Source organism: Cervus canadensis, chromosome 3 (assembly GCF_019320065.1).
Source record: "Cervus canadensis isolate Bull #8, Minnesota chromosome 3, ASM1932006v1, whole genome shotgun sequence".
In the NCBI taxonomy this organism is placed as follows: domain Eukaryota; kingdom Metazoa; phylum Chordata; class Mammalia; order Artiodactyla; family Cervidae; genus Cervus; species Cervus canadensis.
In genome coordinates this window covers 48,900,445-48,915,458 of record NC_057388.1, presented here as the reverse complement: position 1 = coordinate 48,915,458, position 15,014 = coordinate 48,900,445, and the positions used below count along the sequence as shown (strand labels likewise).

Sequence of the window (15,014 nt, the reverse complement as noted above, 5' to 3'; positions counted from 1 at the left end):
GACTCTACCGTCAGACACAATTGATTCAGAATCTTAGTGCCCAGAAATCTGCATTTTGACAAAGAAATGAGGGGATTAATGTTTGAGAACCACTGACCCTACAGGAACAGAACAGGGAAAAGTCCAATGTTAAGGTTAACTAGAAAAAGCCACAGAGAGGAGACAAGGCAATGGGGACCCTGTAATCAATGGTCAGATGACTCAGGGGGTCCTGAGCAGAGAAGAACTTGGCTGCTGGAGAAGGAAGGTAATGCTGAACATGGAGGTTTGATAGAAGCAGTAGGCCAGCCCCAGCCTCTGACTTGGATATGCATGCCCTGTCCTGTTAGAAATGGTTGTTTGCTGAGTCAGGACAGCATTTTCTGTTCATTTGGATGAAAAGCATGGTTGCAGGCAAGGGAGAGCAACCAGAGCACATAGATTCAGAAATTCTTACTCTGAGTATTTGAATGAGCAGGGTTTCATAAACAGAACGAGTACTGGTGTGAGATTAAAGCAAGTGGCATGATGGAGGATCCAAGAGACTTAGGTCCTGTGTTTGGTTCAGTCACTGATTACAGCCTCCCTGAGGCTCAGGCTCTTGATCTGTAAAATGGAGGAAATAACACCTGCTTTGAAGGTCCTCACATATAGGATGTGAACTCATTGAGACAGTACTCTATTATGTACATTATTGCTATTCCAAAGCCTCTAAAAATCTCTTGACTCAGAATATATATGCCACACTCATGCCCTAAGACCATTAATAACACAACAAAGGCCAACTGGAAATGATGCTCTGCCTTACTCTGTGCATCCCCCTATGACTCTGCCAGGAAAGACAACATAGTCACCTAAATTCATTCTAAAGTACAAATTATTTTGTAGGCCTGCTGCACTGGGACACACACACACACACACACACACACACACACACACACACACGAGGAAAAGTGGAGGCTAAAGACACCAAAGGACAAATTCACTCTTCTCACCCTATCTCATCCACACTGGTGTGCTCTATTAATTCTCTGAAGAGCTGGGCCTCTATTTCTGCTTCTACCTCTGCTTGCCCTCCTCAGCCTACTCTAGTGCACACCCCTTGCTTTTGGGCCAGATCGGTACAATTATAGTTATTCAGATCATTGCAGTAAAACTCAACCAAGCAACAACATAATCAGTATTTTCTAAATCACTCTTCCTTAAATCTGAAAACTTTTGAGTCTGAATTGCCTCCTCCTCTGTAGGCTTTCCATGCCTTTCAACTAATTTGCCCTCCACTTCATTTTGATCAAATCATGGTATTACAGAGCTATGGTAAAAAAAAAAGAATATAATTTTGAATAAAATAGGATACCAAAAAAAATTGATAAATAAAAGTGTACTTGTGAAGTCAGGACTAGAATTCATAGTAGATAATATGATGGTTAATGTATGCCTACATCCTTTCAATGGCTATTTATAGCACCTTTAAAATATATATATTGATGGAATATTTGCTAATTAATGTACACATAATACTATTAGGAATTGTGGAGGATACCAAGATGGGTGCAGTGGACACCAACTTGCCCTAGATCCTGGTTTGTTCCATTCATTCATTAGTTAAGTGACCTTTTCTTGTCAGGGAAATAAAAGACAATTTCCTAGTCTTATTATGAAAATAACCTAGAACTTCACAAGTTTGTGAAGAGAAGCAGATGAGTGAAATAGGACACTAAATGTGTACAATGTCTGTTCTGAGGTCTCTGTAATGTCTGAGAAGCAATCCAGAGGGAGAGACAAGGGTTCCAGCTAGAGGCCCAGGTCCAGGACTGCAGGTGCCCTTTGCACTCTGCCCTGTACACCCAGCCCTCTGCTGTCACTCACAGAGGTATGCAAATACCCACCTTCCTGTTCTCCAGTTTGAAACTCTGACTACTAATGCAGCCCTCTCCCTTTAGGTCCAAAGGCAGCCCAGTGCTCTCCCACAGGGTGAAGTTGCCTAGCACCTGCTACCCCAAGGCAATCCAGGAACGCTTCAGTGTTCCCACCGCTGGTTTAAATTCTTCCTAGTTCTCCGTGTAGATTCTCTGGAAGTCCAAACAATCACAAGCATTAAGGATACAATACAGGCCTCCTCTTTTCAGTCGAGGCTGCAAGAACACTGCAGCTTTCACTGTGGCTTTTTCCCCTCAATGATGCCAGTTCAGTTCAGTAAACAAATTGATATTTGCCCTTGCCCCTGAAAAAACACATAGGCATTAGGGCAAGTTCCTGTGTTCTGGTAACATTTAATTGTGCTAGTTCTCAACCCTGTCTACACCCACACACTCATGGACCACATTTATTCCACTGACTTCAAAGGCCATTCAACATGTTGGAAATATGTGTGGGAACACTGAGGGGAGTTTGAAATTAGTTTCAACCCTCTTTCTGCATGTGTGGATTTGGTTCATGTAGGGTAGGATTTTAGAAGTACATATTCGATTTTTAAAACATTCATTTGTTTATACTGGGTTTAAAATCATAAAAAAAAAATCAGAATTTCTATTGCCAGTTTTTGTGTTTTTCATAATAAATAAGTCATTCATCCTTGTCCAATAAATATTTATAGGTTTAAATTAGGAAAAGCTTTTCAAGAGGATTTCCATTCATTCTTTGTCCACAAACTTTCATATGCCAGCCAGCACTGGAAGAGTTTCAGGAAAGAAGCAGGAAGCAGACTAGGGCTTCCAGGCACAGAGGGAAAAGAGTATTGACAACAGAAAGAAGCTGTCATTAAATCCATACAGATGTTGTCATTCACTAGGTTCACTTTTTTGTATAAGATTCACCAGGCCCACCCAGCGAGTGTGATCTAAGTCTGAAAGGAGCTTAAGAATCTGCATTTTAACAGGTATCCTCCCTGCCTCCCATTAACCTTTGCCACACTACCCACACACTGTGCCAGTGCATTCAACACATTATATTCAAAAGTCCAGATTCAGTGGCATGTCTTCAAGGGGAGCTGACTCTTAGTCTTTGGTGAATATCTGGGTAGAAATCCAAGCACATTAGCAACATGAGCTGATAGCACTATCAACTGTGTACAGTGTTTCTAATATTCCGTTTAATATGAATTGTTGAAAGTCTAAAATACTGTATTTCCTTCTCATATATTTCTGGACCAAACTGCAGGATATTTACATACATTCATTGTGTATATTTTTCTATAAGCATGAAAATGGAATTATATAACAAAAAAAAATATAATGGAAAATAAAACATGATCATCAAAATAAAGGTGGTTTGTTTTAGAATTGTATTAGTCATCTATAGCTGCATAACCAATGACCTCAAAATTCGGTGGCTTAGTACAGCAAATATTTAAATCATCTAACAATGTGTCTGAAATCCAAATGTGACTTAGCTGAGTGATTTTGTTCAGGGCCTCTCACAGGCTTTAATCCAGGTAGCAGGGCTGGAGTTCGTCTCAAGGCCCAACTGGGGAAGACCTACTTCCAAGCTCACTCACATGGCCACTGGTAGGATTCAGGTCCTCCCAGGGTTCTGGTTTGAGGACTTAGTTCCTCAGTGGCTACTGGCTAGAGTTCTGCCTCAGTTAACTCCCTCACACACCTCTCCATAAGGCAGCTCACGACTCGGCCCCTGGCTTCCTGCAGAGCAAGCAAGCAAGAGAGTAAGAAAGGAAGGAAGATGATACCATGGTCTTTTGTGACCTAGTCATGGAAGTGACGACACCATCATTTCTGCCACATTTTATCATTTAGAAGCAAATCAACAAATCCAGCCCACTCTAAAGTGGGGGTAAGTTACACAAAGGCATAAATACCAAGAAGTTGAGGAGGGAATCACTGGGAGCCATCTTAGATGTTGTCTATCACAGAACACATGAATTTGTTTTTTTTATTGTCAATTTATCATCCTACTTATGGTTTGCTAAAACTAAATGTAAATGTAAAACTTTTCTGATACGGGTTAGGGAGTATATTCTGTGGGTAGAGTATAGTAGTGCTGAAAAGATTCTGAAGTGACTAATTGAACTTAGGTTTCTAAATGAGGAGTTGTACACCTACTATGCTAACCAAAATGAGTGTTAGTTACTATATCACTTCAGAATGCTTTTTGATATAGGTAACTGAAAATCTAAATAGCTGTGGCTTAAAAATAAAAGCATAAGGAGAGGTCTAGAGGCAGACAGCTACTGAATTGTTTCAGTAGATTGGTAGAGCAAAAGCAGCATCTTCTAGTCTCTTGGTCTTTTAATTATATATGTCACCTCATGGTCAAAAGATGACTTCTCTACATTAAGGCAATACATCATTTTCTAAGTAGGAGGAAAAGGGCAAAGGGCCATACAAAATGCCTCTGTTTCTTTTCATAAGAAAGATAAAGCTTTCTGGAAGTCTAGCCCCTCAGACTTCCACTTAATCTCACTGGCTAGAACAGGGTCACATGTCTACTCTAAACTGACCACTTGACAAGGAGATTAAGATTACCATGGCAAGTCTAAACCATCTATAACTTATCTGTAAGATAAAAGAATTATTTCCATGACCTGAACAAATGAAGCTTCACTGGCAGAAAAGTGGGACTGTGGGTGTCAGGAAGACAACACACATCTTCTATAAACATCTTGTTTGTTATTACTTATGTGTTCCATATATCCAGTATAATCACAGTTTCATAATTTTATCACAGTTTTCACAAAAATCTAAAATGATATTTTCCCATGGAAACAGGCAAGCATCTTTGCTTATTAAATCCCAAATGTACTTAAAGTTTCCTTCTTGGAAATTCTTTATCCAGAAATAAAATGTCCAAATTTTGAGACAAAAAAATGAGCCCATGTTTTTTAATCCTGTGTACATGGAAAAAAATTTTTTTAATATTTCCATCACATACATTTAACAAAATGACTTACTGCACTAGCCAACCACTATTATTAAAACACAGTGAGACAGATTGCTTTTCTTGACGTCTCCTGCTAGATTTTTGCTAACTTATGTTTCAAAAATTATAGCATCATAAGTCAATGTTTTACAAAAGTATTTAATGTCATTTATAAAAATCTAATAACATAAACTCTTGACTCCTTATAAAGCATCTATTAAGACATACAAATACTGAAGTATATTTATGCCTTTGATTTTGAAGTCTGATTCTTGCCAGAAGGGCAACTTGTTCCATAGTTTACAGAACTGAAAATCAGCTCATGGAGGAGCAGCTCAACCTCATCTGAAGCATCCCCATTCTAAGAAACTAAATGGCACCTGCATGTCTTGGCTTTTATGTTTGTCCGAAAGGAAACCTCTAATTCTCGCTCTGCTCCAAATCTAGGTGAGCAAATACAGTTCGCTCTGAGTAACACCTGCTCTGAGACTTCCTCTAGAGGGGTAAGAGGGTCATGTCCCTGAGGAATGGGACTCCAGAGTGACAGCTTTGATGAGGGATAAATCAAACCGATGATGCATATGAACAATGAGCACACTAGAGATAATCAGAAAAAGGCATCACTTTTCATTCAATGATGTTCAAATTTACATACAAGCCTAGTCGCCTTTTCCACTGGCTATGGAATGCAGCATCCAGATGATGGAGGGTGTGTGGTGATAGCAGTCAGTAGTGGAAAAGCCCAGGAAAGTTTCTAAGCCTGAATTCCAGGCCTGTGTCTGCCATTAAATGGAAAACTGTTCTTGATCTGGTCATCTAACAGCTTTGTCCATCAATTTATCTCTCTCAAATGGATCTCCTTTTCTTTAAGAATCCCTTCAGCTTTAAATATCTATGAATCTGCTAAGGCAACTATGCTTGGATGGAATTTGTGAACTGCCTTTAAATGGAATGACTGATTACTAACAGAATTTTGTTGGGTTCAATCAATTATGAATGTTTCAAAAATAAGGATATTTTTCAAAATATTCCCTCCGGTTTTCACCTATTCACCCTATATAGGTATACAGAAATGTCTATATTTATGTTGAGAAAAGGACATTTCTCCTAACCTCACACAGTGATATATTTCAAGTCTATGTCTTAGAAGACAATGAGAGACTTACAGGAGACCTAGAGATAGGAATGGGGTAGGCAGAGAAGGGACATAAGGAGAAAGATGTACATTTGTAGGGAAATAGTGTGGAGGGCATGGGTGGACCTAGGCCTGGGAATCAGGAAATTAGAGTTCTAATTTCAGCTTTTCCACTGATTCACTTGGGACCTTGAGAAATCTGGTCCATTTAAATTGTGCCTCAGTTTCCTTATCTGCCAATTAGACAGAGAGTTCTTGGCTGGGTGCCCAGGATTGTGAGAACATGATGTGCAGGACCATGGAAATTCAGTCACTACCAAAAAGGCAAAACATCCTAGTTACTAGATGTCCTAACTTAAAATAGAAACATTAACAAGAGTAATTTCTTTAATAATCAAAATGTGAATGTTTTAGGAAACATATCATTCTGGGTGAAAATTAAGCAAATAGGTCTATTAGAAGAGCTTATAGTCCCAGGGATACAAAAGCAAAAGGAAGTTAGACTTGGAGAAGGACAAGTTCCAGTTTTGTCACTTATCATCTGTGTGACCTTGGGTAATTTCTTAACCTCCAACAGTAGCCTCATTATGTAAAATGAGAATAATGGCATGTACCTCAGAGGTTGTGGTAAAGATGATTATAGATGGAAGTTAGTTCTCTGGAAGCACTGATGAGGTTTGAATTTACAGCCACCATGTACTTTGCAACTGGTAGTTTCTCTTATTTCAATTGCTTATTAAAAACATAGTCATCCAGAACAAGTAATTTTTAATGCTGTTTATTGAGCATTTACTATATTGCAATGCTCTATCCCCATGCCAAGCACTTTGCATAAATTTTCTCATGTCCTCCTCACAAACACCTATCAATATATTACTATTACTGTTGCAGAAATGGAGGTAGAGAGAAACTAAAGATTATTTCTGGCCTCACTGTGTTTCTTTAACCTGCCTTTTCTCTCTTCAACTGCATCTAATTGCTGTTACTTTTATTTTAAGCCACGTTACATTCTTAAGACTAAAGCAGCAACTAACTAAGGAATATATTTATATAACATGTTATTTTTGTCATGTTGCTTTCCACCCCTGGAGACTTGCTCTAAATTCACTTGGATATTTGAAAATAAATCATACTCACTGCTGTTTTGGAAAGCATTAAAAAAGTAGCCACTCAAATTTTCTAACCAACTTAAAACAAAACTTAAGAATTTCCAAAATGTTCACTAAAAAAAGCATTTATATTTATGCTTAGAAAAGTTAAATTATCAGTAAGAAATCTTACACATATGGCACATGTTTATAGATCTTCGCTAAGGACCAATCGTGTATATATGTGTATGACCTCATCCTAACACTGTTCTCAGAGACCAGGCTGTGGGAATTCTTACAGTTACCAGAGGGTTAAACTCAATAATCTCTCTCTCTTTTTTTTTTTTTTTCTGGTCAATGTGCCTTTTAATTATGAAATACTAATTGCCTTAGAGAAAATTTTAAAAATATTTTTTAAGCAATGTGGTATTAAAAGAAAGAATCAATAACTTTCAAACCAGATTGGAAATTAAAATCTACCTCTTATTTACCTGGACAATTTATTAAACTTCACATTTTTCTATTAAATGGCAATAATAAATTACAGAGTTGCTATGAGTTAAATGAGAACAGCGTTTGATCATGATAGCCAGTCAACAAATGTTAGTAACTATCCATTCCCTTGGAAAAGAATCTGTAGGCAAACATGCTTAAATTCTGTTCTGTAAAGAGACAGGAATCCTTGGTTCTTGTAAAGTCCTTACCAGCCTTCCTTGGCAATAGACTCTCTATTTTCTATAAAAGTGATGGCCTTCTTCTATTAAGTGCCCACTTCGGGGCATTCATGGACCACCACTGCCCAACCTTTGATTCAGATTAAGAATACCCTGCTCTACTGCATTCATTTTGACTTCACCAAATCCTCTTACAAAATAGGGTCATCTTTTTAAAATAAAATTATTTGGGGACCTTTTGAAGGAAAAGCACAGACCTTTATTTTTAACAGCTTTGGGAAAATCCAGTACCAGAGCAAAATCCTATAATAAACAAGTACCTGCACAGAAACTTCATTAAAAGATTGATCTGACTTGCCACACATTTAGAACAATCTTTTAAAACACACAAATGTTTACTTCTGAGTCTAGATCTAAACAGGGAAAGAAACATTAGAACAACAATAAATTTATTTAACTTCTTTAGATAATTATGGACATACCTTTTTTATGTATTACATATTCTTAGGACACTGGACAACAGATCAAGAAACAGAATGTTTTAGAAAATAAACCTTAACTATTGGTAAGCATCATGTATTTTTTTCCAAAAGAAGTTTATTGTGTTTAACCAAAAGTGGCTCCTTGGCAATGAGAGGCTCCATGGAGTCACACAAGTCCTCATTCCTTAATCCTGAGCTTGCCTGGATTGCTGCTAGCAGTCATCAACTTGTTTATATTTCAAAGCACATTAGATTCCTTCATATAGCTGCCACCACTCCGCAGTTAAACTGGCTCTGTCCTACACTTCTGGTGGTAACTTTTTTACCCCATGCTTCAGTTTAGCCTATATAATCCTTCCAGATGGATAAAAGCTCCTGAAAATTAATTCTGTGGGAAAGAATGCTATTGGGAAAGGGGCCAGGCTTGCATCCTGTCCCCACCTTTGCTCTGCGTTTGACTTTAGCAAGCCACCATTATGTCTCTGAATCTATTATCTTCTTTTGTAAAATGACAACCTACCTTCCCATATTAGTGTGAAACCCTAGATCACATGGAGACAATGCACGTAGAAGCAGTTAGTAACAGTTAACTGCTACATGACTACAAACTAATATGATTATTTCCTAGTGGCCACCAAAAGGGACTAGTACAGGTACTGCTTCTGCTGCTAAGTTGCTTCGGTGGCGTCCGACTCTTTGCAACCCTATGGACCATTGCCTGCCAGGCTCCTCTGTCTATGAGATTCTCCAGGCAAGAATATTGGAGTGGGTTGCCACGATTTCCTTCAGTGGATCTTCCCGACCCAGGGATTGAACCCACATCTCTTATGTCTTCTACACTGGCAGATGGTTCTTTGTTTTTTTTGTTGTTGTTGGTTTATTTATTTATTTTTTCATTTATTTTTATTAGTTGGAGGCTAATTACTTTATAATATTGTAGTGGTTTTTGTCATACACTGACATGAATCAGCCATGGATTTACATGTATTCCCCATCCCGATCCCCGCTCCCACCTCCCTCTCTACCCTATCTCTCTGGGTCTTCCCAGTGCACCAGGCCCGAGCACTTGTCTCATGCACCCAACCTGGGCTGGTGATCTGTTTCACCAGAGATAATATACATGTTTCGATGCTCTTCTCTCAGAACATCCCACCCTCGCCTTCTCCCACAGAGTCCAAAAGTCTGTTCTGTACATCTGTGTCTCTTTTTCTGTTTTGCATATAGGGTTATCATTACCATCTTTCTAAATTCCATATATATGTGTTAGTATGCTGTAATGGTCTTTATCTTTCTGGCTTACTTCACTCTGTATAATGGGCTCCAGTTTCATCCATCTCATTAGAACTGATTCAAATGAATTCTTTTTAATGGCTGAGTAATATTCCATGGTGTATATGTACCACAGCTTCCTTATCCATTCATCTGCTGATGGGCATCTAGGTTGCTTCCGTGTCCTGGCTATCATAAACAGTGCTGTGATGAACATTGGGGTGCACGTGTCTCTTTCAGATCTGGTTTCCTCGGGTGTGTATGCCCAGAAGTGGGATTGCTGGGTCATATGGCAGTTTTTGTTTCCAGTTTTTTAAGAAATCTCCACACTGTTCTCCATAGCGGCTGTACTAGTTTGCATTCCCACCAACAGTGTAAGAGGGTTCCCTTTTCTCCACACCCTCTCCAGCATTTATTGCTTGTAGACTTTTGGATAGCAGCCATCCTGACCTGCATGTGATGGTACCTCATTGTGGTTTTGATTTGCATTTCTCTGATAATGAGTGATGTTGAGCATCTTTTCATGTGTTTATTAGCCATGGCACATGGTTCTTTACCACTAGCACCACCTGGGAAGCCCCTAGAGAGAACAGAGGTGACACTGACACCAAGAAGAAAATTAGGAAGGCAGTTAAGAAAATGTTAAGAGAGAACTTAGTTTTTGAATTGAAGAAACAGTAAAGTTTTGAATAAAGACAAATTCAACCTGTAGTGGGCCTCGCAGGAGGTGCTAGTGGTAAAGAACCTGCCTACCAATGCAGGAGATATAAGAGATGCAGATTCGATCCCTGGGTGAGGAAGATCCCCTGGAAGAGGGCATGGCTTTAATCCTTAAAGCTCAAGATTAAGCAGCAATCCAGACAAACTCCAGTACTCTTGCCTGGAGAATCCCATGGACAGAAGAGCCTGGCGGGCTATGATCCATAGGGTTGCAAAGAGTCATACTCGACTGAAGCAACTTGGCATGCATGTACAACTCTCTCTAGCAGGCATGCCTGAAGCTCAAAGTTCATCTGAGGCTTTTCTCTCTCCCTATCCTTGAAGTTACCAAGTCCTGGGGACTCTTCCTTTAACATCCCTGAAATTCATTCTTTTCTTTTTTCATGGTCACTATTCCGGTTTTGGCCCTGCCATCTCAAACTTGGGATACTGCAAGAATTTTTCTGCCTTGAGTCTCTTTTCCTTTTCCCCCAGCCTAGACACTGCTATCAAATTCATGTTGGTAAATGACTGAATTGGATTGTGGCTGTATTCCTCTGCTCCAACATCTTCAACAGACACCTCCCCACCCCCCACCCCCTGCCACCCCCATCACCACTGTATATAAAGTAAAACTGAGTCTGGCCTTAATCTTTCTTTTCAGCCATGGCCACACAGGTCTATCTGCCTGTGACACTCACTGCATCATCCTTCCTTGTCCTGGGGTCTTGCTCACAGCATTTTCCAGATCCCTTCTTCCTTCCTTTCCAAGTCATACCCCATTTTCCAATCCCTGCTCAAATCCCATCACACCATGAAGATTTCTTGAATCCTCAGAGCCCACAATGATCTAATTTCCTGAAGAAATTCTACCAGCTGAGTGTTGGAGAGTTGATAATCAGTCATGAACTGCTTCCCAGGTGGGGCTAGTAGTAAAGACCCCACCTGCCAATGCAGAAGATGTAAGATGTAGCTTCGATCCCTGGGTCAGGAAGATCCTCTGGAGGAGGTCATGGCAACCCACCCATTTTCTTGCCTGGAGAAATCCATGGACGGAGGAGCCTGGTAGGCTACAACCCATAGGGTAGCAAAGAGTCGGATACGACTGAAGTGACTTAATACATATGGACTAACTACCTCTTAACATTGTTTGTGTAGTTGTCTTGGAATGCAGTTAATTTAGGTCATGTTATTTACATTTTACTGAATGCCTAGTATACTTATCCATGTTGCTGGGCTTTACTTGAAGGCAAGAATTTTATCATATCCCTTTAGTTTTCCCTAGAGCAGCAGTTCTCAACCTTTCACATAGCAAAGAGACACCCAGAGAACATGTTAGAAATCCACCTTGATACTACCCCTAGAGGTTTGGGTGGAGCCCAAATCTGCATTTCCCACAAATTCCAAGTGAGGCTGATGCTGCTGGGTGCCTTTAAGCATTTTACACAGAACCTGTACATGAAAGCTAATATATATTTATGCGTACTCAGAAATGGGTTTTTTCTTTTTTCTTCTATTTCAAGCTCATGTTGTGTCACTTCTTCTTTTCAGATTGATTTTGAAGATGTGATCGCAGAACCAGAAGGAACACACAGTTTCGACGGCATCTGGAAGGCCAGCTTCACCACCTTCACTGTGACAAAGTACTGGTTTTACCGTTTGCTGTCTGCCCTCTTTGGCATCCCAATGGCACTCATCTGGGGCATCTACTTTGCCATTCTCTCTTTCCTGCACATCTGGGCAGTTGTACCGTGCATTAAGAGTTTCCTGATTGAGATTCAATGCATCAGCCGTGTCTATTCCATCTACGTCCACACCTTCTGTGACCCGCTATTTGAGGCTATTGGCAAAATATTCAGCAATATCCGCATCAACATGCAGAAAGAAATATAAATGACGTTTCAAGGATAGAAGTATATATGATTCCTTTTTCCCTTTTAATTTTCTCAGTGCCAATTTCAAGTTGCTAGTACAGCAACAACATATGAATGAATTTCCTGGTTCAGAACAAAGATATCACTCTCTCAGTTTTCATAACTATTATTTTTCTCCTCTATTTCATCTATGTTGGGGGTTGTCTGAACTTTTAAAACCCATTTAAAGTATTTTTCTTTCATTTGGATCATTGTTCTATTGGCTGAGATATGAACCTATTGTTGAAAGATAACTTGAGAGAAATACAAAGAACTGAGGAGGAAGAAAAGAACTAACAACCTCAACTGCCTGTTCTAAAATGTCGATCATTTTATGGTAAGGGAAGTATTCAAGTATTCCAGGCTATTGTCACTGAGTGTACAGATATGTGGGCAGTCTCAAGCAAACTCTTCCCTCTGAAGTGTTTAGTGAATTGCTGCCATTCACTGTAATGATTCAGTGGGATCTAGTGATCTTCATCAACTTAGAAAACATAATCTGCACATGATCTATTGCCTTACTTTCTTGAAATTTTAACCTGTGATAGATACTTCTATGCCTGGATATTTGTTATATAGATGATGACACCTAAGTGCCTTCCTGTTCTTTAGGTTTTCCTTTTAAAATAGGGTCCACCTCATCAACTTTCATTAGGTCAGCAGCCTTCCTGAAGACCAAAATTAGAAAAATCCATTACCTAATTCTTCACACTTATTTCTGACTCTAAGATATGGGATCAGATGAAGTTCATGTCTGTACTTGATCACACAACATCTTTATCCATATTGAGTATGGTCCACATCAGCCCCATTAAATGAATTAAGGTGAATAAATGGGGCCAAGCCCTCTGGGCTGGCAGAAGTGGAAGCCAACTTTCCCTGCCTCTCACTAGCTGAATGAGGTCAGCATGTCTATTCAGCTTCGTTTATTTTCAAGAATAATCACGCTTTCCTGACTCCAAACTAATCCATCACTGGGGTGGTTTAGTGGCTGAACATTGTGTTCCCTTTTCAGCTGATCAGTGGGCCTCCGGGGAAGGGCTCATAAAATGGAGGCCATTGTGTGAGACTGTCAGAGTTGTTGCAAATGTGACCCCTTCAAATTAAAGCACTTGCAACTGTCTGTTATGCTGTGACACATGGCCCCTCCCCCTGCCATGAGCTTTGGACTTAAGCCAAGCATCACTTTGCTCAGAGAGAAGATGGGGGAGGAGGCAGTAATAAAAGATGGAGGTAATTTTGCTGGAATAAATTCAAATTCTTCTGAATTCAAACTGAGGAATTTTACCTGTAAACCTGAGTCATACAGAAAGCTGCCTGGTACATCCAAAAGCTTTTTATTCCTCCTGCTCATAGTAAGATTCTTCCCTGGGGGACTTTATTTTTAACCTTCAGTTATGCTTTTATTTCCATACACCTGTTGGAATTCTGCTTGGTTTCTTTTTTTGCCTCTTCCAGTTTTCCTGGCACTTTAATCGCCAACCTATTACCTATTTAGGTTTTCTGCATTAAAACAGACACTGGCATGGACATAGTTTTACTTTTGAACTGTGTACATAACTGAAAATGTACTATACTGAATAATTTTTAAGTACAAAGATTTTTTTATCTTTATATGAGGAAAATCACTTGGGAAATTGTTTTGTGATTCAATCTGTAAACTGTGTATCCCAAGACATGTCTGTTCTATATAGATGCTTAGTCCCTTGTGCAAATCAAGTGCTGGTCCAAAAGACTGCTGAAATTTTTATATGCTTACTGATATTTTACACTTTTTTTTATCCTGCATGTCCTGTAATAAGTCTACACAATAAAAATGTTTAACAGTTAAACAGTCAGATTTATTATTTTTCCCCAAAATAGGCCTGTATGTGTTGATTTCCATAGTGTGGTGTGTATGTGTGTGTGTGTGTGCGTGTAAAGTGCATGTACATAGAGTCTGTACATATTTGTAGTATGTTTTGGGGGTTGGTGGTCTTCCACTTTTCAACTATTAAAAAGTCATTTAGTTGGGATCTTTCTTTTAAGGTCATCACCATTCATGAGTTACTTCAGATAAAAGTTATAATTAATAAATATTTGTTTAGAAGTTTAGTCAATATTTTGTTACTTGTCACCTAATTTGAGCCACTAACAACTTTATGTGATTGACAACTTTCTCCATTGGTATTTGACACATTAAGGGAGGCAGTTATGCTTTGACTCTTTGCCATTTCTTAACTGGAATTTTTTAAGATGTACATTTCAGAAGTAATTTATTTTGGCCTTGGCTAAGTTTACATTAAGATATTCTGTATTAGTCAGGGTTCTCCAGAGAAGCCAATAGGATATATATATATATATATATATATGAAATATACCCATGTGAATATATAACAAAAGTACAGAGAGAGGGAGGAGTAAGAAATTGGTCTACACAAGTTAAGGAGGCTAAAAAGTCTCAAGGTCTGCAGGTGAGTCAAGCTACAGGAAAACTGATGGGATAATTCCAGTCCAAAAGCTGGCAGGTTGAAACCCAAGAAAAGCTATGTTTCAGTTTGAGTTCAAAGGCAGGACAAATCCAGTCTTCCAGTTCAAAGGAAGTCAGGCAGGAACAATCCTGTCCTACTCAGAAAAAGATCAGCTTTTTGGTTCTGTTCAGTCCTTCAACTGATTAGCTGAGGCCCACCCATGTTAGAGAGGGCAATCTGCTTTCCTCAGTCTACCAATTTAAATGTTAATCCCATCCAAGAATATCCTCATGAAAACACCCCGAATAAAGTTTGACCAAATATCTGGACACTCCAGTCAATTTGACACGTAAAATTAACCATTACAACTTCCAAATAAAATTTTGCAAAGGAATCTTCTAACTTCTTTGCCCTGAAACTCCTTTCATGTGGTTTACAGAGTCCCTCTTG

General features: G+C 39.1%; 1 protein-coding gene across 4 annotated transcripts in view; it reads left to right on the top strand.

Annotated features, from left to right (window-relative positions):
* CAV1 (caveolin 1) overlaps positions 1-13,946 on the top strand; it is a 36,238-nt gene extending 22,292 nt beyond the window's left edge. For all 4 annotated transcript variants that reach the window (XM_043463131.1, XM_043463132.1, XM_043463134.1 and 1 more), the window contains exon 3: positions 11,753-13,946. In XM_043463131.1, coding sequence (XP_043319066.1) covers positions 11,753-12,094 — 342 coding nt within the window. In that variant the 3' untranslated portion in view covers positions 12,095-13,946. The remainder of the gene's footprint in view (positions 1-11,752) is intronic.
* Positions 13,947-15,014: the final 1,068 nt, after the last annotated feature.